The following is a 22,352-nucleotide window of genomic DNA, read 5'->3' as shown; positions in this document are numbered from 1 at the left end:
ATAAACCTTGACCCCCCCCCCCCAAAAAAAAGCTTGTCCCTGGGTTCTCGGGCCACTTCTTAACCTGCCCTCTTTTAGCTAAATCCGCCTCCACCCACCACCCGCCCCCCCCCGCCCCCTACCAAATTTCTTGCTATCCCCAAACTCCAGACCAAGTCAGGGTTGAGTGAGGTGGGGTAGTGGCTGCTACAAGATTAGCCTGTGATGGCTCTGTCCCCCCCAAGGATGTCCCCTGGCCTGCCCATCCCATGCAGCCTGCAGGGCACCTTCCCAGCCCCTACCCCCACGGGATCCCCAGGGCACCCCGACCCTACGCAGGCCCTGAGAGGGGTGTGTCCCACTCTGGGGGGCATATGTCCTGTAGGGTGGTGGCAGCGGGTGCAGCCATCCGGCAGCTGCAAGGAGATGGCCAGGGGCCCCAGCTACAGGGATGCAGACGGAAGGTACTCAGACCACTCACACCTTCTCCTGTGTCCCTCTGATCACCCCATTCTCTGCGTGCCCCAGTCCTTGGGCTCTGGGTGTGCCGGTCCCTCCTGGCCCTCATCACAAATAGGTGGCGGCTTCTGCTGTGTCCTGGCTCCGACCCTGCTTTGGCTGGAGCACGCTAAGTGACGGCCCAGAATGGGGGGCAGGGGGGACCCCACCTCCCATGTAGGGCTTGAGTGGAGTGCCAAGCACCCCCGTTTTCACGGCGGTATTGTGAGGGGCCCAGCAGCAGTGTGGGGGAAGAGGCTGTGAGGGTGCGAGTCAGAAGGGACCGTGAGGCCCCCTGGGGAGTGGGTCACACGCCCAGGGCAGTAGTTGCACGTGTGCGTGCATGGGCCGGAGCGCCTGGATCGCTCGCAGCGCCAGATCCCCCTGGGTGCTTGTGTGGCCCGGCTGTTTTATTTTCAAGATGCCTCCACACTGCTTCTTGGCAACAAGCATGTAGCTCAGCCAATTAGAGTGACCTTCGAGAAGGAACAGGTGGGTTGCTGGGAAACAGGCCCTGCTAAGCAAGTGTGGCAATTAGCATCGCCAAACTCCCAGTAAGCACTCGGCAACTTTCCCCGTGCCAGACCGTGCCTCCCTTCTCTGCACTCGGGCTCTGTGTAGGACCTGGAGCCGGCATCCTGGGGCTCCTTCAGCCATGGGTGCAGACCCCATGCTTAGCCTCCGGCTGCCCGAGTGTCAGAGTGTGAAATTCCTGGGGAGGAAGGGGACTGATCAGGGCTGCTTAGGATTGAGAAGAAAGCTGCTGGAGGCTATGGGGTCTTTGTGTGGCTGGAAGGGAACTTACCAGGGGACAGTGACAGGGCAAAGATCAGCTGTGGGGCACTGAGGTCTGTCCTCTGGAGCCCAGGTGACCTGGAAGCCAGGGAAAGTCAGTGGGCCTTCCCCAGGCGGGCCAGCCCCCTCAACCAGCGTGGGGCTGCCTGCCCCACAGGGTCCCCCCGGAGCATGGATCCCACGGAGCTGCTTAGACAAGGAGCCATTCCCCTCTGACCCATGTGCCTTTTCTTCACCAAGGCTGTGCAAAATCCCGGAGTTTAAACAACATAGCCGGAGCAGCTGGGACCAGTCTGGGGCTGTCTCCACTGACATCGAGATACAGCTCACCCTACCCTCCAAGAAAGCTCCTGCTCTCCCACCCCTTCCACCCTCTCACCAGCCCTCCACCTGGACACCCGGCCCCTTAGCCGTGCCCTCGGCTCGCCCCACCTCTGGGCGCACAACACGCTCACAAGCCCTCCAGCCCTCATTCCTCCGGAGCCCCAAGGGAGCCGGGCAGGAGGCAGGAGAACCCAGGCCCCCGAGCCTCTCCTCCACAGCACCCAGCTCCCCAGAACGTTCAGCTCTGGAGCCTGAGACCAAGGGGGAGACTACTCCCGGGGCTCCAGCACCCCCCAGGACCTGGGCCCCTGGGCCTTGCCTCCCCTCAGGGTCCCACCTTCGTCACGGCAAATGCATTTCCATTCCTTGTGGCCTTCAGTCAGTAACCAGCTTGCGACTGAATAGCTCTGTCTGTCTGTCTGTCCATCCCACACCCAGACCAGAAAAGAATAAGGCTGTCCCATGGGGCACCCCCATCTCTGCTGGTGCACGGGGAGCTAACTGGTCAGGGGCACGGTGCCCCCCTGGGAGAGGTGGCCTGATGCTCTCCAGCTCTGGCCTGGCGTGCAGGTGGGGTCCCTGGGGCCCCACGGTTGGCTGCCTAGGTACGGGAATGCCCTCTCGGGAGTGACACCCGGTGGCAGCAGAGCCCCACGTCCCATCTGTGCCCCAGCAGCCGTATCTCTCCCGCGCTGCTCTCTCTGCTTCCACGTGTTTTTCTTCTCTCCTTCTCCCAGCCCTGCCTGAGTCACCTGCTGCTCCCACCCAGCCTCTGTGCTCTGGATTGCTGCCAGAACCGGAGACTCATCTAATTTCTATAATTAAGTATATTCTTTTACCTAACGAGCCCGGGAGCACAACAGGTCTGTGAGTCATTGAGGGAGCAGGGGTGCACCCTGGGCTGGGGCAGCTGAGGGGAAGTGTGGGGACAGAAGCCGTCCCGCCCCCTCCCGCTCCTGCGCAGGCACCCAGCCACTCCCAGGCAGGGCAGGGCCGGACGGGGCCGGGCTGCGGGTGGCCCCTCTCCAGCAGCGTACTGGGGGAGGCTCTCCAGGGCCCCCTCTGCCCCAGGAACACAGAAGTCCTCAGCCGAGACGTTTCCTGTTTCACCTGATGGGAATTAGACCTGACAGTGGAGCCGTGTGCCTGGCAATTTTTAGAGTCAGATTATGCAACTTCGGAGAGGGAATGACTAAGGTCCATATCTGCTCCTTCCAGGGTGGGCAAAGATAGGAATGGCAAGACAGCATTCAGGGACTCGGCAGGAGGCCGGGGAGTCTGGAGGCCTCCCCAAAAGGTGAACTGGGCAGAAAGGTCAGATCATTTCATGAGGGTTGAGGGTTGTGAAAAGCCTGTGCTGGGAGCACCCCCATTTCAGTGCCCTCTGTCTTCAGCCTGGGGCAGACACAGGAATGTGCCTTCCAGAAAAGTCTGTCCGAGGTTGGTCCTGGGATACCCCAGCCCTGCTGTGGTCCGTGGGGCCTATCTCCTGCTTGCTCTCAGAATGAAATGTCCCCCTAAGAGGTGAGAAAATATAGGGGTATCCATGTGACCACCCTTCAAGAGGGGACAGGCCCCTTCAAGGGACAGGGACAGGGAAGCCCTGGAGAGCTGGATGGAGACTCTAGGCGCCCTCTCAGAGCTGGGCCTGGGAGCCCCGCTGCTTCTCCTTGGTGAGGACAGATTCAGTCCTGTCCCCAAGGGCTCCCTGGCACCGGGGTCCTGGCCCCGACAGGGACGTGATGAGCTAGGTGTCTGGTTTTGCGAGGCCACCGCAGCTATTCTGTGCTCGGGCTTGCCTTCCTGGCTCAGGGAGCCGACGTGGCTATTTCTGTGGCGGCCCTCAAGTTGTCAGGAGTCCAAGTTTCCACGACACCCACCTCCTCCTTCCCTCTCTTCCCTCCCACAGGGACGGGCATGCTCATGGCACCCCTCTGGTGGGTACAGCTGTCCCTGGGCGACATGAGGCGGGAGTGCCAGGCGGGAGCCCCTTGTGCCTTGGAAGATGGGCTCCCGCCTGTCCCCCCGCTGGCTCTGCAGGACCTAGCTAACAGGACAGCTGAGGACACTGTCCGCCCCAGCTACTTCTTAGGATCTCTGGGCCCTGGGAAGGGGCAAAGTGAATCCTGGAGTTTACAGAGACCCGCTGTACGCCGGGCCCTGCCTAGGGAGACAGCTGCCTGCACGGGGGCCGCAGCTTCTCCAGACCTGGGGCCCCGCCTTCTCAGGGGAAGACTCTCTTCCACCACTAGTCTGAGAGCCCAGTTTGCTTTATGTTGCACGTGGACTTGGACCTGTACCTATCACTCGGTCTCCGAGAAGCCTTTCCCCCACAGCTGGGGCCCACTCCCTCCCGGCAGAGTGGGGGAGCCGCCCAGATAGGAGCTGTTAACCTTACTGACAACCTTAGAGGCCATTTCTCAACCCCCAGGGCTTCTGGGAGGAGCTGTGAGCTGGAACCAGGGGGGGAAGACGTCTGTTAGACGTCTGTTCAGCGTAGGCCCGGGAGTCAGAGGGGAGACCGAGTACCTGCCCGAGGGCCGGGGGCTCTAGGAATCACCCCTTGGGCCCCGGGCTGCCCTTTCCCAGAGCCTCCTGGGAGAGGAGGGGCTCCTCTGCCCTGGCCAGAGTATCACCCAGAAATCCGTGCACCCACAGCAGCCTCCTTGCCTGCCCTTCCTGTGCCCCCACTGGGAAGGTAGGAGAAGGGAAGGCCCACGCCACTGACATGCCCGGCTGAGGATGGGATGCCGAGAAGGGCTCACCGAGCGGTTGGGTTTCTCAGGAAGGTGCTCTTTTCTGGCTTTGTGTTCCGAGATGGACACATGCATCCTCCCTGACCTTCCCCTTCAGGATCTATGCTCCAGCTGCTCCCACTCTGTTCCTGCCAGATTAAGGAAGGGGGCTGGGCACCACAAGGCAGCGCACTCAGCAGCCTTCTTCACTAGCCCCCCTGGGACAGTGGAATGGCCCCAGCTGGTGATGGCAGGGGAGCTACGTGGGGGTGGGGAGCCCAGGTTGGACCACAGGCCATGTCAGGAACCTTCCCTACTGCCTCCGCGCCAGGCTGTGGGGCCTTGGTCCCTCTGCCACTGCGTTTGAGTTGTGAAGACTCGAGCTCATTACCTGAGCAGGAGAGAAGCTGTAAGATGACCTAGGAGTCACTAGGCCTAGCTCTGGGTAGGCAGCTAGGGGCTGCAGAAGGAGCTCACCCCATTTCCTGACCCGTCCCCGCTCTTCCTGGCCTCTTCGCCCCGGGTCCCCATGGCTTCCAGCTCTGCGCCTGGCCTAGTCCTTAGCCCACAGGCTGTGGGTCAGCAGCTGGCTTCCTTCTAACATCTCATTCTTTGTTTCTCCCTCTCTTTTGCGGAACTCCTTGCCCCCCCAGAAGGCAATGCTGAGCCGAAAGCGTGCGTCCCAGTGTCTCACACCTGTGCTCTTTAAACACAGAGACCTGCCAAGACGCCCTCTCGCCCAGCTATGCCCAGGCTGAAGTCCTCACCCTCTCTTAAGCGGCACCAACGTGAGAGAGGCAGGCAGACAGACAGAAAGCCAAAGGCTTAGGGAAACTCTGGAACCCTGGCAAGACTCTTTCGCTGGGAAAGACTCAGAGATCCTTGTTTGCACAGGACTGACGGAAAACCTCCCATGTAACCTTCTGGGCCCAGAGCCGTCTGGGTCCGATGTTCTGTTCTGTTGTACACTGAAGAGATATATATGCACATATAGTATCTATATTCATACGTACTATACTCTTGTGTGTAGTGCACGTGCTGCTGGTGGTCTGTCTTCTTTGTTAGGCTGTGTCTCCCCAAGCCGGGGCCCCACCCCCAGGCCCCCCCAACCCCCGTCCCCTTCCCCTGCCCTGACTCCTTGTTTCTGCTGACCACGTATGTGGAATGTCCCAGGAAAAGAGCATCTGGGACTGGCCAGTCCCACTGGGGGATCCCAGGCTAGACTTGCCCTCTTGGGATTGTTTTCCCCTTGGCCGGTGGTCTGTGGAAGGCCTGCTTGACCCTCGGGGTCACGGCTCCACTAGCCCCACCCCACCCCAGATTGGGGTTCTACCTCCCACCCTCGCCCCAGTGTGGGGGCACTTCCAGGGGCCCCTCTGCAGCTTCTTCCACTCCTTCCTCCCCCTTCCCCCTGTCCTGGACTGAGGGGGGCGTTTCGTCTTCTTTTATTTTGGGGTTTTTGTTCTGTCTCCTTCGTCCGTTTGTTTTCAAAGATGCTGCTGGGCAGACGGGCAGGGAAGGGGTCTGTCTGCCCATCTGGCTCATGGGTCTGAGAAGGGGAAGCCTCGGGCGAGCGGAGACCAGTTGCAATACTGTACTTCCTGGCCGGTGGCCAGAGGACCGTGCAATAGCAGAGGCCGGGTGACCCCTTCGACCTTGGCCTCTGCCCCTCCCGCGGCCCTCCCTCCCCACTCCCCTTGCCCCACCCCACCCTAGTGTTGGTCAGTCCTTTTCTAAAGCTGTCCCCTCGTGTATGTGTGTGTGTGTGTGCGTGTGTGTGTCCGCACGTGCACGTGTGTGTCTGAGGCATGCCCAGGCTGGGCCCTGCCGCCCTGTCCGCATGCCTTCCACTGTCATGCTGTGCCCGAGCCCCAATAAAGACATCTGGAGCGTCCTGCTGCTCTTGCCGCGAGTGACTGCCTCCGCCTTTCCTTTCTGGCTCTGTGTCTGTGGGGACGTCCCCGGGCTTCCACCCCAACACCTGAGAAATGCAGCAACACGCCTATCATAGCCCTGTCCCCCCCACCCCCAGGAATCATCGATACCTCACCACCCCTGCCTTCAGAGCTAGACATGAATGCTCAGAGAGGAGAAAGGATTGCCTGGGTTTGGGAAAGGGAAACCCAGGACCCTGGCTCCCAGGCAGCATTCTGGTCTTTGCTGCTGCCCCCTGAGCTCCACCGTAGTGCGGAAGGACAGAGGCATTAGGAAGGCGTTCCCCTGTATTCCTGCTCGTGTCTGTGGGTGGCCTCCTCCCTGCAGTTCCATGTGGTGCCAGTTCTATGTGGGCCAAAGCCCTGGGGATGCCCAAGTCACCGCGACGACTGGGCGGCTGACGAACGGAGGCCCACAAGGGAGTGATGGCACGTCCGGGACCACTGAGGGACGGGGAATAACCGAATCCTGGGGCGCGAGAGGATGGGGGTCGTGGTACGTGATGGTGACACACGGCCCCTCCCTGGGGTTTCCCTCCTCACTCACGTGGGGGCACGTGCAGGGCTGGCTCCCAGGCGTGTGGCCTGGGCGCTCGCTCGGAAGGGCCCCACGCCTGGCTTCAAGCTCAGCTCTCAGCATCTTGAAATCATGGAAGCAGGGGCCCTGCGTGTTCATTTTGCTCTGGCCTCTGGAAACCAGGCTGCCACATCTGGGAACGGGTCTGTCCACCTCACCCTCTCTTACTCCAGGCATAAGCAAGAGTCCTGGGGCCTCAGTTGCAAGTCTGGATTCAAAGCTCGCCACGCTCTAGCTGGGTGACTTGGGCCAGGCGGCTCGCCGAGCCTCCGTCTCCCCGCCTGGAGAATAGGGATCACAACAGCCCTGATTTCAGAGACAGTGAGCGTCTGGGCCTGGCCCAGGGCCCTAGATGTGCCTACGACACACAGTGGGGGCCCAGTAAGTTGTTAGCTCTCTCCTCACCCCTTGCTGTAGCCCTCAGACTTCCGGGCTCTCCTCCGTGTCAGGTCACACCAAGAAAGACAAGAGCACACCGGGGTCGGGGGTGGGGGGGAGGGCAGGGGTGAGGAAGGCAGAGCCGAGGGGATGGAAGCAGTGAGGGGCAGCGTGCTCCTGAAGCCTAAGAGAAAATCAGGCTTGGAGCCGGAGCCAGCCGAGGCAAAGCGATGGCAGGCAGCCAGTTGTCCATTAAAGATAAGATCTCCTCCGGCAGTGGAGGGCAAGTAGGGGCTGGGCCCCCCCAGACTGGAGAAAGCCATTTGCAGCCAGGCTCGCCTCAGAGAAGCCTGGCCCGGCGATAATGGGACGGGATGCGCTGCTGGCTCCGTAATGATATTACGCATGAGGGCCCACGTCCAAAATGGCTGTTTTCTTGTTTTGTTTTTTTGTAGATGAGTGTGGAACCATTTCACGGTCAGGGGCCAAGAACCAGCAAACAGTCCAGGGGTCCCAGATGCCAGGATGGCCCTGAGGGGACCCAAGGTGATGCAGCTGGGGTCCCTGGTGACAGTCCGATGACAGACTTCTGGAGGGGAGAGGGGCAGCGCCCAGGGGCAGAGAGTTGAGTGAGAGAAAGGACCACCCCTCCGCCTCACCTCACAGAAACAGTGGGCAGTGCGGTCAGGGAGGAAAGGCTGGGGCTTCCTCAGAAAGAGCCCAAATTATGGGGCTGGTCAAGAGAACAGGACACTGGTGTCCAAGACTGACACTGGGAGTCAGACAGACTCAGCTAGAGTCCTGGCTTCATGACTTCCTAGTTGTGGGACCCGAGGCAAGTTACTTAACCCTTGTGAACCTTTGTTTCCTCATCTGTCAAATGGGAGCAAGGGTAGTACCCACCTGAGCGAGCTGTTGGCAGAGCTCAGTGAACGCGCCCTAAAGCCCTGGGCACAGTGCCCAGCACAGAATCCTTGCCTACAGATATTGGGGGCGCTGGGAGCCTTGTGGAGCAACTCACCCCAGTAGCCCACCCCAGTTTGGTTTATGGCCTCATCTTCCAAGTAAGTGCTACGAATTAGCCTCATTTCAGTAATGCCCTTCTCTCCTTGTGGAGAAGGCAGAGTGGGGGTCATAATACTAGCCAGCTAACGTTGATTGAGTGCTGGGCGACACATCCAGTACTCTTCAAAATGCATTCCGAGGTTGGTGTTCTCATTCGCCTTATTTCACGGAGAAAACTACAGCACAGCCACACGGGTTCATTTCTCCAAGGTCACACAGCTGATGAGTGCCAGAGCTGGGATTCGAACTCAAGCCATCCGGCTCCAGGTGTCCAAGGCTTCGCTGCTTTTTAAACGGAATGGGGCTTCTAAGTCGGAACGCCAAGGGTAGGGATTTGTGCTTTTGATGTTTTTCATTTCATTCATCTCAGTTGATTCTGATAGCAAAGGTTTTGTTTTCCCCATTTATAGATAACCGAGGATTGAGGAAGTGAGTGATCTGGTGATGCCCGCCCCCTCCCCCCAACACACACATAAAAGGGGATGTCATTAATTAATTAGCATAAGTCCCAACTCGAAATTATTGGTTCCTTCCTCTGCATCCCACGGAGTTATATTGCCTGAGCCCCAGAAGGGGCTGACTGGGATGGGGTCCAGTCTGGGACCAAGTTANAGCAGGAATGGCTCAGCCTGGAGAAGAAACAGGATCCCCATCCCAAGTGTTTAATGGACATCCAAGGGGAAGTGGGTCTAGCTTATTTTCTTTCTTTTTTTTTTTTAAGATTTTATTTATTTATTTGACAGAGAGAGAGACAGCTAGCAAGAGAGGGAACACAAGCAGGGGGAGTGGGAGAGGAAGAAGCTGGCTCCCAGCGGAGGAGCCTGATGTGGGGCTCGATCCCATAACGCAGGGATCATGCCCTGAGCCGAAGGCAGACGCTTAACCACTGTGCCACCCAGGTGCCCTGGGTCTAGCTTATTTTCTGATCCCAGAGAGCAGACCTGGGACCAACAGGTGGAAATGTTAGGAGGACGGATCAGGGTCAAATAAAGAAGAACCTGGCTTTGTGTTCTCCTTGCTATTACAAATTCCACACATGGTATTGAAAGCATCCCGTACCAAATCTCCAGCGAAGGAAGGCCCAGTTACCCTCCCTTAGTCCTACGCTCCTCCTTGGGAGGTGACCCTGTTAATTGTCTGGCGTTGGGTCCTTCCAGGCCTTGGGAAAAAGAGCTTTCTAACAACTGCCGAATAGGAATGGCCGCCCTGGGGGTATGAGGTTCTTGTCCCCGGAAATGTCTGGAGACACACCGGGTGGTCATGTGCTGGGGTTCATGGGAAGAATTTCTGCTGGGCGTAGAAGGTTGAATCAGAAGACCTCCTCTTCATTCTGCCTGGTGGGGGGGCGGGGGCTTGGGGAGGCAGCTCCTTAACGGTGAAGGCAGGTCTGGAGCCCAGCTCTTCCTAGCAGGACCCGGATAAAACCTCTCCCAGCATGACTTTCCTCCAAGTCCGTTACTCTGGAGGGGAACTCCCTGCTAGGCTCCCTGTCTGCCTCTTTCCAGCCAGTCACGGGTGTGCACCAGGACAGAGACTGGCATCTGTGGCGCGTCTGGGCCAAAGACTTGGTTGATACCCTGCACTTGGGTTGACAGTGTGTGTAGCCATCAGCCGCCCCTACAGCCTCTCGGGGCCCTGACAGCCTTCTCACCATGAACACCTGCCTTCCTTGCCAGGCTCTGGGCCTTTGTGGGATCGACACAACAGGTGGCCCACGAGCCAGTCACCTGGGGCTGTGGTCACCACACCTAAGTCCCAAACAGCGTGTGTGGCTCTAAGGGCCACAAGGGCTGCCGGGGCGCTGGGACCTGCTCTCTCCCGGGGAACCTCGGCTGGGCCTGGCCATAGCATCACGGGCTGAGGAGAGGGAGCCTGAAGGAGAGCTGGGGAGGCTCCAGGTCACAGGGGTCAGATGCCTTCTGCTTTTGGTGCTAGAAGCTTCTCCTTTTCTCACAGGGCAGAGGGACCAGACTGCACCCCTACCCCTACCTTCAACCCCTGTCTCCATATTTCCCTGCCTTTAGGGCTATCCCTTAAGAGTCTCCCCAAACTGCGGGGCTCTGCTTTTTGCTGCTTCCTAAATCAACAATTCCTCGTGTGGGGAGAGGGGGTGGCTGGAGGAGGTCCCTTCCGTTCTCTCTCTACACTCTCTCCCCGAGGTGATCTCGTCCTCGCCCACAGTCCGGAACACCTCCCAGGACCTGGTAACAGCCACATTCGTAGGTCCGGCCCAGAACTTCCCTCTCAACTCCATTCGTTCATTCGACAAACATATAGTGAGTTTTTCTCTATTTCCGGCGCTGCTTTCCATGTTGGGTGTCCATTGGTGGCCAGAGTGTACGGCCCCCTCCCCTTCCTGCTCTCCACACCCCCTCACCCTGCCCGCTCGGGCCCCCCCAGGCACCTCTACCGGCCCCTCCCCACCCGCCCTGCTTCCGGACACGGGGCTCCGAGTTCACGGCTCTCTCCTCCGTGTGCTACCACCATCCACCCTGAGGCTGAGCCAGCAACTGGGGTGTCGTCATTAACCCGTCCTTCTCATACCTTAATTCTCTCACTCACTCACCACACATTAAATCTTGACCAAAGGCCCATACTGCATCCTGGGGCCTCAACAGTGAACTGGGCCAGCAGGACCCCTGCTCTTGGGGAACTTCCTTTCCAATGTCATGGGGAAGATAGGCCAAAAGACGAGTAGATTAGAAAGCTATGTGATGCTCTCTCCCACCCTCATTCCAACCCATCACAGTCCTGTCATTCCTAGCTCTGAAATACACCTCGCAAGGCCTCCCTCTCTCACTCTTCCTCCCTGGCTCCCATCGGCCTTTCTACAAGCCAGTGTCCTCCCAGCAGCCAGACAGGGCTTCTTAAAATGGACATTAGGATCCCGTCACCCTGGCTTAAACCTGCCGTGGCTGGATTCCCACCGCATCTGAATAAAATCTGAGCTCTGTCAAGGTAAGGGGGGGGACCCTCAAGGGCCTGCGGCTTATCAGTCCCCTCCTGCCTCCGCCGTGTCAGCCAGGCCTCTCTCCTCTCAGCCGCCAAAACTTTCTTACACACACCGTCTCTTCCAGCTTTAGTGGAATACTGTGCCCACCTCACCGGACTCCTTTGCCCGGCTGAGTTCTCATCCTTCTGCTCTGGCTCTAAATGTCACTGCTTGGTGACCCCCTCCGGTGCCCCGGGCTACCTCCCACCACTGCAGCTGGCTCATTTGCTCCCGGGCGTTTCGCAGGCTTTGGAATGACCTCTTTGTCTCTTGCCCGCCTCCCTGTAAGTACCTGGGGCCCAGCACAGGGCTCGGGGCTCCGTATATTGTATGAATGAATGAGCAGACCTGGCCATTACACGAGCAGCCGCAGAACTACACCCTCTCCTTTTCCTCCAAGCTGTCTCCAGCTGGCTTCTGCACCTCACTTCTAGGGCATTCCTGGGAGTCCTTGGGGAGGACCGTGAAAGCTCTTCTCTTTACATTATGCATTTCCTGCCTGAGGAACTGTCAGAATAATGAGGGCTGAGAGAGAGGGAGGCTGAGAGGAGAGCTCTCGGAGCTCTTCCTGCTCTTCCTTCTGGAACTTGGCTTCCACCTGCGGTTCGGTTCGGGGAACTTGGGCAAACCCCCTCCCCCACCGGCCAGCTACCTGAGGGAGCTGATTCACCTTGGCTCCCCTCCCCTCGGGGCCATGCTCCGCATGGTAGGTGCTCCCCCCGGAACGCGGGAGCAAAGGAAGGCAGTTAAGGCAGGAGGGGTGAAGGCGTGATGAAGAGAAGAAAGACAAGGCTGGTGGGGACAGAGGTTGGGGTGCGGGGCAGAGGGAAAGAACACGAGTCGCCTGGCCCAGCGTGGCCCTCAGGCCAGTCTCCTGCCCCCGCACGCACTCTTTCTGGAATCCTGAGCCTCCTGGTCTGGCTCAGGCTTCCGGGTGGGGCGGCGGGGGTCCTCCAGGGGCATTCTGAGCCTTCAACCCAAGAGCCTGGGGCCACTGGGGTGTGACTACCCCTGAGGGGACCTCTGTAGGGACCAGAGCCAGGGATTCTTTAACCTGGGGGCAACTCCATTCCTTATATCCCTAGAGACCCCCTCCCCACCTCCCCGCCAGTTTCTCACCTGTAGGCCCCAGGTCAAAGGACAATTACTTCAAATTCAATGTCCGAGATCAAGTATTCAGATCATACGAACACACAAAAACAGACTTTCCTCACTCCCTTGGCCCTCACCCAAGAGGGGCTCAGAGAGGAGGTGTCCCGCCTGGCCCAGGCCCGGCCGGCTGCCCCTTGGGAAGACCTGGGGCGAGCCCAGGAGGCCCAGAGGAGCTGTTTCTGGACTAGCTGTTGTCATGGTGGCCCCTCCCTGGGGTGGCGGCTGCAAGTTGCTATGGAGAGAGAGCTTTGCCGGCACCTTTCAGCACGGAGAGGCTGCCCCAGGATCCTTACCCGTCCTGGGCCACTAGCTGGTCAGCCTGGGGGCCAGACTGTACCATCCTCTCAGTGGACGAGGGGGGGGGCACAGCATCAAGGAACAGGAGTCAGAGCTAGCTGCCTCCCAATACCCCAGCTGCGTCCAGCCTCGTGCCTCAGGACTGCGCCCTCCCCTGAGGGACAGCACTGTTTGTACTCCTGGCAGATCGATTAGGGACCTCATTTCTCTCAGGACACCCCTAGAGGTGGCAACCGGCTCCCAGGGAGCCTGGGGGTGGGATCATGAGGGCAGGGGGTGTGTAAGAAGGCCCCAGTGGTACCACTGTCCCTCTGGACCTCAGTGTGCTGGACTGTGACTAGCTGATTTCCCTGGGCAGAACTGGAAAATTGGTTTCTAGAATCCTCCATCTCTCGTGCTGGGTTTTTCTCTACTCTTACTAAATGCCACCCCCTTACTGCATCTTAAACACCCACACATTTCCAGGGTTCTTCTGTTCTCTTGGCCCTCTCTTCATGGTCTAATCTACGCATCGAAAAGTGCCAGTCATCCACACTCTAGTATAAATTAGGGTCCACACATATTTTATTTTCCAGGACACAGGATTACCAGACCTCTTCTCAACTTAGGGGGTAAGAGCCTCCTTCTCTGTTACAGGAAGTCCTGACACCAGAGAGCTCCAAGCAGGGTAGTTTTGTTTTGTTTTGTTTTGTTTTGTTTTGATGGGAAGAGAAAGCTGGAGCTTCTTTTGTGAATCAAATTAGAGGCCAAGGTTCTACAAGGAATTCTGGCTTCGCTTTGACTAATAAAAGAGAAAATGGAGGGTAAAAGGGAAATCAGAAGTCATATGCAGTAGGAGCTGCCTCTGTCTAGAAACCCTCTCTCTCCTTTTTGTCCCCCTTCCATATTCCAGTGTTGAGTCCTCTGCCTGGCAAACACTTACTCAGCCTTCAAGGCCCACTCAACTGTCACCTCCTCCGAGAGCCCTTCCTGGACTCTTCCTCTGTACTCCACAGTACCTCGTACACCTCCCCCCCCCCAACGCCGTTGTAGTACTTAGCACAAGGATAGCTTGTTGCTAGTTTACTCATTTATGGGTGCTTCCCTTATCAGTGCTCTTATCTCCAGCCCCTGCTCAGTGCTCAGGAGCTCAATGACGAATGAATGAGTAGACAGGGAATGAGCCAGCTGTCACTGCTGCCTTCCGTCATTCGCACCTGTCACTCTAGCCCATGTCTGGTCTCAGAATTTGTCCAGAACAATTCCCTGGGATGCTGGGCCTCTCCCTCTACCACCCCACCACCGTGCGCCAGCCAAGTCTCCCCTACTGCCATCAGAGCCCCCAACCACAGGCCCCGACTCCCTTCTGCTTTCCAGACTCTGACCACCTGGGCGTTTCTCGCCTGGTCTTAATGGCTTCGGGCTGCCTGTCGCTGGAGTCTATCTGGGATGGCTAAGATCTTATGTCCTGGGTTCCTCCCTTCTCCATCTTCCACCTGCTCAGTCTTCACGAGAGTGTTCTTTTAGGAACCTCCTGGCCTCTCCAACTCTCTGAGTGCCAACGTGGGCAAAACCCCTGCTGCACGAGTGGGCCATAGAGAAAGAGACTAGAGAGGCTCATTCCCATGGGAGCCTGGGCCAGTGCCATGCCATTGCTCGGCTTCAGTTTCCATATCTGTGAAATGGGAATTACACCTTCCCTGCCCACATCCAAAGGAGGTATGAAGCTTAAATGAGGAAGTGGGTTAGATGGGGCTTCTGGAACCCCTAGAGCACTACCTGAGGTGAAAGGTCATCACTCCTCTGACCTTCTCTCCGGGGTTGGGGTGTTCCTCCAGAAGAGGGGAGCTGATGCCTCTGGAAAAGGTGAGCGCTCACACTGAATGCATAACAGGCCAAGCAATTGTTCTAAGCCTTCCGTGTGGATGAATCCACAGCAGGGGAGGGCTCTTTTAGTCACTTCCATTTTACAGATAAGGAACAGGGGCACAGAGATGAGCCTGGCAAGGGATCTCACTGATAGATTTCCCATGCTGATTTTGACCCGAACCCATTCAGGTTGGCTCTGGCCCCCCACGCCCCTGACCCCCGGCTCTATGGCCACGCGCAGCCACGGGATAGCCCCCTCGGCCCTGGCGCCACCACTTTCATCGACTAAATGCCCACACTCAGAATTTTGGCCGCCCCTGGCTTTGCTGCTCGTGACCTCTGTGATACCGGGTAAATGACTTAACCTCTCTGAGCGCTGTCCCCTGCCTCCTGGAGACTGTGCCGGGAGGAGTACACGGAGAAGGAACGCACGGAACAGCTAGCCAGCCTCAGCCCGGCGGATGGTGCTCTGGGCACGTCCCCCATTTATACGTAGAGAAACGATCGCGCGAGTAGGGCTTGGCAGGCTTGACTAGAAACCCTTTTCCAGCAATCCTTGCTAGGGCCATTCACTGTGGGATGACAGGATGAAGGCAGCGTCCAGCACGACGCATGGCCCTGGGACGTGAGTGCTCGTGAGATGACCTGCTGGCGTGACCATTTCCCTCTTGGGGACCCAGAGCAGTGATAACGTGGACTTCCTTCCCAAGGCAGTGAGATGTCAGGGAGAAGCCCGCCGAGCTGCCTGCCCCCTCTCCTCTCCCCCAAGTCTTGTACACACACACACACACACACACACACACACACACACACCTGCAAGCTATGGGGACTAGAGCCAAAGAGCCGGGGAGGTAGGAGAAAGCACTAGAGGAGAGGCAGTGAGCAGGGATCCTGGAGGAGGAAGGGGGGGAGAGGAAGGGGGAGGAAGAGGAGGGAGGGGCAGAGAGGAAGAGTGGAAGAGGGAGGAGTGGGAGGGGAAGCGTGGTGGGAGGAGGGAGAAAATGCAAGGAGAGGAGGAGGGAGAAGGAGGAGGAGGGACCAATCCCCGGCTGTGGGACCTAAAATGAACTCAACAGGCTGGAAATAGAACAGCTGGGCAAACCCAAAACACTGTTTGGGTGTCTGCTGAGCAAGCACGTGAATGAACAGAATGGGGGGAGCCATTCAAGGAAGAAACAGATCATTTCATCTCAGAGGTAGGTCAGAACAGGAGGCGTTTATTCCAGCCCGCCCAGATTACTCAGGATTCTTTTTCTGAGGGTGTTTTCTTTACGTAAGCAGTATTTTTAACAGGCTGCCTGGCTGCTTGGGTTAGCCTGACGCCACCCCATCCTTGGCAAGTGGAAGGTTTCAGTTACTCGGAAACCAAGACCACTCTGGATTTTTTTTATTGTAACTGTGGACACGTCTGGCTTCAGGGGAAGAAATCTTTTTTTTTTTTTAAGATTTTATTTATTTATTTATTCAACAGAGATAGAGACAGCCAGTGAGAGAGGGAACACAAGCAAGGGGAGTGGGAAAGGAAGAAGCAGGCTCATAGCGGAAGAGCCTGATGTGGGGCTCGATCCCTTAACGCTGGGATCACGCCCTGAGCCGAAGGCAGACGCTTAACCGCTGTGCCACCCAGGCGCCCCAAGGGGGAAGAAATCTTAATCCACTCTCCAAAGGGAGGCTTAGGACTCCGAGTGGGGTGTGGGATACCACTTCCCCTGATTAGAACAAAACCCACTTCCAGCATGGGCCAGGACTGGCGTGGGGGACCCTGCCTCCCTCCGCACTCCCAGGGCTCCATGTTGCCTTTGGTGACCTCGCTCGATGCCAGCACACTTCACCCTGGGAAGTGCATTGCCCGCCTGAGGCTCTGCAGTGGGACTCTTGCCAGGGACATCAGTGTCACCACCTCTCTGCTCCCCCCCCACCCCCACCCCGCCCCCATAGCATTGTTTCCATCTTCCTCCACCCTTCCAAACACTGGCTCTCTTTCCCACCTAGGCTCCTAGGGAGACTCCTGGATCTCAAAGACCATTTGCTGACTCTCAGGGTCCATGAGCCCCCTGAAGTTGCAGCCAAAGCCGTTTGTATGTTATATTCCACTGGAGGGATTCAGAGCTTTCATCAGACTCCAGGAGGAGTAGTCTGGAAGTTAGAGGTTGGGCCAGCACAGACTATGAAAAGAGCTGGAGCCGGGTGGCCCCTGGCGGCTTCTTTTAGTTTGCCCGAGGAGTCCTCCTCACCCGGGGGCTTTTGCTCCATCATGGATTTCTCTAGAGTTCAAATCAGCTCTCCTTGGGACTGACTGTGGACGGGAACCCAGCGGCCAGAGCTCTAGCCTTGCACTGACCACAGGCTATGCTGTCTTTGGCAACTTGCTTGCTGAGCCGTGGCATTTGTCAAACTGGGGATAATACTGTTCACCTTAGCGGGTTCTCCCAAGGCTCGAATAAGATCCCGCGTCCCGATCACTTAGCCCAGTACCTGACATTTCATAAAGCTTAACTCCCTTCCTTCCTCTCTCTCTTCTTTCCTGGATGAACACTAAGGAACCTTTCCAAATTGAGCAGGTAGACTCCACTAGAGGATCTCTGGGGAGACCTAAACTGGAGAGAAAGAACACAGGCCATCCCACAGCCTCTCCAGGAGGCGCTGGGGCCGGAGGCTTAGCTCTGATGGAGGACGGAAGAGAGGCGGTCTCAGAAGGCTGGGAGCTGGCAGGCGTGGGTCCATTCCCCAAGTTCTGGCCGTGTTTCCTCTGCCGCTCTGGGCTCCAGTTTTCATCAGAAGGCATTCCCACGTAGCCCCTGTTGGGGATCAATTCATGGCAACAAGCAAGGGGGAACTCTTGTCTCCAAGAAGATTAGGCCAGAATTTTCCTGTTGCAACTGGGTGGTTAGTCCTGGACATGGTGATTATATATATATAACCCCAAGTGGAAATGGGCCCCTAGTGTCCATTACCTTCCCAGCCTGGACACTTAGAAACACATCAGCCTTAAGGAAGCTGATTTAAGGGGCGTCTGGGTGGCTCTGTCATTGAGCATCTGCCTTCGGCTCAGGACGTGATCCTAGGGTCCTGGGATGGAGCCCCGCATCAGGCTCCTCTGCTGGGAGCCTGCTTCTTCCTCTCCCACTCCCCCTGCTTGTGTTCCCTCTCTCACTGGCTGTCTCTCTGTCAAATAAATAAATAAAATCTTTAAAAAAAAAAAAGGAAGCTGATTTAAGACCCCTCGACCCCACCCCTACAGCACACACCACCGAGAGAGACATTGATTGCAGAGCCCTCCTGAAATCTCCCCTCCCCACACTGCCTCTCCCCTTCCTCTGGGCTGCAGGCTCTTGGCCTCAGGGGGCGTGTTCTGTGCAATTCGGGTAGAAGTAGAAATAAGACAAGTGAGCTTCCTCTTCCCTGACACTGATGAACGGGGGGACCGAGGAGGGTGTTCCAGAAAATTCAGGAGTTTCCCTGCCCAGGCGAGAGACCAGCATCTTCGAGAATGCCGATAAAGTACTCTGAGCTTCTCAGGTATAAAGATCAAGAGAAATCAAAACCAGCTCTTATCTCCATCCAGATGAGGGAGATTGGGGCGCCGGGCTGGCTCAGTCAGCTGAGCGTCTGACTCTTGATTTCCACTTAGGTCATGATCTCAGGGTCTTGAGATTGACCCACGTGTCACGGGCTCTGCGCTCAGCANAAGTCTGCTTGAGATTCTTTCCCTCTGCCCCTCCTCCTGCTCTCTGTCTCTCTCTCTCTGTCTCTCAAATAATGAAATAAATCTTAAAAAACAAGCACAAAACAAAAAAACGCAAAACACAGCCCAAGCCTGTGCCCTTGCTGGCCTCACTTGGCCAGTGGCTGGGTTAATGCCAAGCTGAGTTTCCTCTTATTTTGTATTCACCTGGCCCCGAAGGCTGCCAGGGTATCAGCTACCAAGCCACTAATCCATAAAAGCCACCTGTACTCCTCCTCAGACCCCAGAAGGAAGCTCAGCTCTGTCCTGACCTCAGAAGCCACCTTGGCCCCTTCATCAGTGCTTTCTTCGCTCTGGATCTGGGCATCGCATCTGTAATTTGATGCCTAGGAAATATTTTTAGCCATCAACCTTGATGCAGACTTCATCCCCGTTCACCACAGGCGTAATGAGAGGGGAAAGAATTGGAAGATTCCAGCACCTTCTTGAAGGGTCTTCCTAAAAGACGAGTCTGACCATGTCCCTCCCTCCGTTTCTGAAAACCCTGCTGCGGTTCCCTGTTGGATAAAGGGGAGGTGCCCAAGACCATCTGGCCCATCAGGGCTAAGTCCTGCCCCTACCTCCCCACACACCCGAGTAGGGGTGCTCCTCTAACCTATACACTGTCCTGCTTTGGGTCACACTCTTCCCTTCCCTTACAGTGACCCCCACTTGCAACACCTTGTGAAAACTACTCATCTTTCCTGGTCTTTCCTGATCCACCCATCCCACCCGCAGAATTCTGTGCCTGCACAACCCCTGATACACCTTTACGAGAACACTTGTTTGCACCACGTGTTTACCTGACCGCCTTGCACAAACCTTTTTAGAGCCGTAGCTTGGGCTCACCTCTTCTGTACTTCTGCTAATGGGGCCAAGGGCCCTATGTAGATATTAGGATATTAAATATAGTAGGAAAAGTTCTCCAAAATTTAGATAAGGCCAGAAGGATGACTGTATATTCCTGCAATGTCATAGCTAAGCGTTAACAGACCTACACAAAGACTAATTCTCTAGAACCGTTGCTGTCAACATAGGGCTTTTGAGCACTTGACATGTTAAGCGCGATGCCACACGTTAAAATGACAGTATTTTGGACATGCTGGGTCAAATAAAATATATTATTAACATTAATTTCTCCAGTTCATGTTTACTTTTTAATGCAGCTACTAGAAAAATGTAAGTCACACACACACACACACACACACACACGCACACACACACAGGGCTGATGTTATTTATCTATTGGACAGCCCTGCTCTAGGAGACCGTTTCATTGTGTGAGTTTGTCATTTGCCTTTATTAATGAAGAACTCAGACCGTCAAGTTGCATGTTAACTTGTAGATTTGTTTAAAGATTTTATTTATTTATTTGAGAGAGCGAGAGCGCACAAGCAGGGGTCTTGGCGGAGGGAGAGGGAGACGCAGGCTCCCCGCTGAGCAGGGAGCCCGACGCGGGGTTCCATCCCAGGACCCCGGGATCATGACCCGAGCCGAAGGAAGACGCTTCACCCACGGAGCCACCCAGGCGCCCCTTAACTTGTAGATTTTTGTCTGGTAGAGATTCCAATGATTTCTGTCTGGTAGGAGAGAGCACCCCAGTCTCATCACCCTGCAGGACATTTACCAGATTTGTCTCTAACTTACAAAGAAATATATCTTGCTGTGCCTTCCTTTTAAATGTAGTTCCTTGAAGGCCCTTTGAACCATCTTTGGCATCTTATTGGTTCCCTCATTAATTAATGAGCTCAATCAAATCTTTGACACGTGTTCTCTATCTGTAGGAGATTCGTGCTATTAGCTTTTTAGAAATTATACTTAGATTTCTCTCTCCTGTCCGGCTTAAGCGCATAGACTGAATTATTAGCATATCTGGTAGTAAGTAGGGGCTCAAGACATGTTTGTTGAATGAGTAAAAAGCACTTGCTCGCAATTGCTGGATCATAGGGTAGCTCAATTTTTAACTTTTTAAGGGACCTCCACACTGTTGCACTACTGGGTATTTACCCCAAAGATACAGACGTAGTAAAGAGAAGGGCCATATGCACCCCAATGTTCATAGCAGCATTGTCCACAATAGCTAAATCATGGAAGGAGCCGAGATGCCCTTCAACAGATGACTGGATTAAGAAGATGTGGTCCGTATATACAATGGAATATTACTCAGCCATCAGAAAGAACGAGTTCTCAACATTTGCTGCAACATGGACAGGACTGGAGGAGATAATGCTAAGCAAAATAAGTCAAGCAGAGAAAGACAATTATCATATGGTTTCACTCATTTATGGAACATAAGAACTAGGAAGATCGGTAGGAGAAGAAAGGGAAGAAGAAAGGGGGGGTAAACAGAAGGGGGAATGAACCATGAGAGACTATGGACTCTGGGAAACAAACTGAGGGCCTCAGAGGGGAGGCGGGGTGGGGAAATGGGATAGGCCAGTGATGGGTACTAAGGAGGGCACGTATTGCATGGTGCACTGGGTGTTACACGCAACTAATGAATCATGGAACTTTACATCAAAAACTAGGGATGTATTGTATGGTGACTAACATAATAAAAAGTATTATTATTTAAAAAAAAAGAAATGTTAAAAAAAAAAGCACTTGGTTGGACTTGGGACCTCATGTTTGAACTGCCAACCACACTTTGCAGGGGGGAACCCTATCTGCCATGTGCCTGGGAGTGGTGGGGAGATGTAGGAAAGACGAGAGCCCTAAATGATTTGGGTGGTCCCCGTGAAGATTCCCTGACTTTGGGGGCATGTGATCCCAAGAGGATGGTAGTCAAATCAAATCCCTTTGGTCAGCTCATGGGGAGGTCCTCCTGGCCCTCCTGCCTTCCCCCCCAGTGGCTGCAGGAAGCTGGGTACCCCAATAGGTTTCCCTTCCCTTGCTGCCCATGGCCTGGGCTCTTACCAACCTCAGCACTGAGAAGATCCCACCAGACAATGCAGACTGTTCGTCAAGGTCTGACACAAAGGCACTTTCGTGCTGGAGGTCAGTAAGCTGCGCTAGCCTTCGGGGCCAGTGTTCTGGGGGCCCTGGAAAAGTCCCTGGGTTCTGAGTCCAGACAGATCATTGCAGATTATGTCTTTTCCCCTTTACTTTCTTTGCCGTCTCCACAGTGGGGGATGGCCAGCTGGCAGGAAGGGTAGACGTTGCTTGTGAATTCCTTGAGGGCGGAAGCTTGTCATTTGTATGCCTGACGTCTGCTGAGCACTTTTCCCAGGCCGGCATGGACTCTCGGAGAATGCTCATCCACCGCCCCTCCCTCTGCCTCCAGCCTCCAGTCTCCAGCCTCCAGCTGGCTTCCTTTCAGGGAGCCTGATACTTAGACAGAATATTGATTAATCAATCCCCATTCCTGGGAGTCGGGGCAGGATCCACTGATAACTAGGCATCAAACTCAGGGTTGGTGACCTTCTAGAAGCTTGCTGTTGTCCACTTCCCTTGTGAAGAAAAGAGAAGTTTCTAGAGGCTCTGCTGCTGGAGAAAGAGAATAAAAGCAACATTTTTTTTTATTGTGATAGGATATATGTAATAAAATTAATTATATTTAAGTTAATATTCAAGGGCATGAAGTACATTCAGATTGTTGTACCATCCATCACCACGGCCCATCTCCAGAACTTTCCCAGCATTCCAAACTGAAACTCAGTGCCCATTAAACAACAACCCCCCCTTCCCCTTCTCCTCCCAGCCCCTGACAGCCGCCATTCTGCTGTCTGTCTCTAGGAACCTGACTGCTCTACGTACCTCATGTAAGTGGAATCATGCAGTATTTGTCCTTTTGCAATTGGCTTAGCATGATGTCCGGTGTGCGTGTCATATTTTATTTATCTATTCACCCATTAACGAATACTTGGGTTGTTTCCACCTTTTGGCTCTTGTGGATAATGGGTGTACAGATGTTTGCTTGAGCTCTGCTTTCAGTTCTTCTGGGCATATACTCAGAAGTGGAATTGTTGGGTCATACGGTAATGCTTGTTTAATATTTGAGGTAAAAGCAACATTTCTGAGCACCTGTGTGGTACCGGCTCTGAGCTGGGCCCTT

At 55.5% G+C, this 22,352-nt stretch overlaps 1 protein-coding gene across 3 annotated transcripts in view; it reads left to right on the top strand.

The window, feature by feature from the left end:
- KCNC4 (potassium voltage-gated channel subfamily C member 4) overlaps nt 1-5,451 on the top strand; it is a 21,526-nt gene extending 16,075 nt beyond the window's left edge. The window contains exon 4 of one of the 3 annotated variants that reach the window (XM_040626930.1): nt 5,047-5,451. In XM_040626930.1, the coding sequence (XP_040482864.1) occupies nt 5,047-5,108 (62 nt within the window). In that variant the 3' untranslated portion in view covers nt 5,109-5,451. Of the gene's footprint in view, nt 1-4,419 lie in introns of all 3 variants that reach the window. The other 2 variants (XM_040626931.1, XM_040626929.1) reach the window with 2 other exon arrangements.
- The last annotated feature ends 16,901 nt before the right edge of the window (nt 5,452-22,352 follow it).

This window comes from Ursus maritimus, unplaced genomic scaffold (genome assembly GCF_017311325.1).
Source record: "Ursus maritimus isolate PB19 unplaced genomic scaffold, ASM1731132v1 scaffold_12, whole genome shotgun sequence".
Lineage (NCBI taxonomy): Eukaryota > Metazoa > Chordata > Mammalia > Carnivora > Ursidae > Ursus > Ursus maritimus.
The sequence above is the reverse complement of the archived record's forward strand: the minus strand, read 5'-3'. Positions and strand labels throughout refer to the sequence as shown.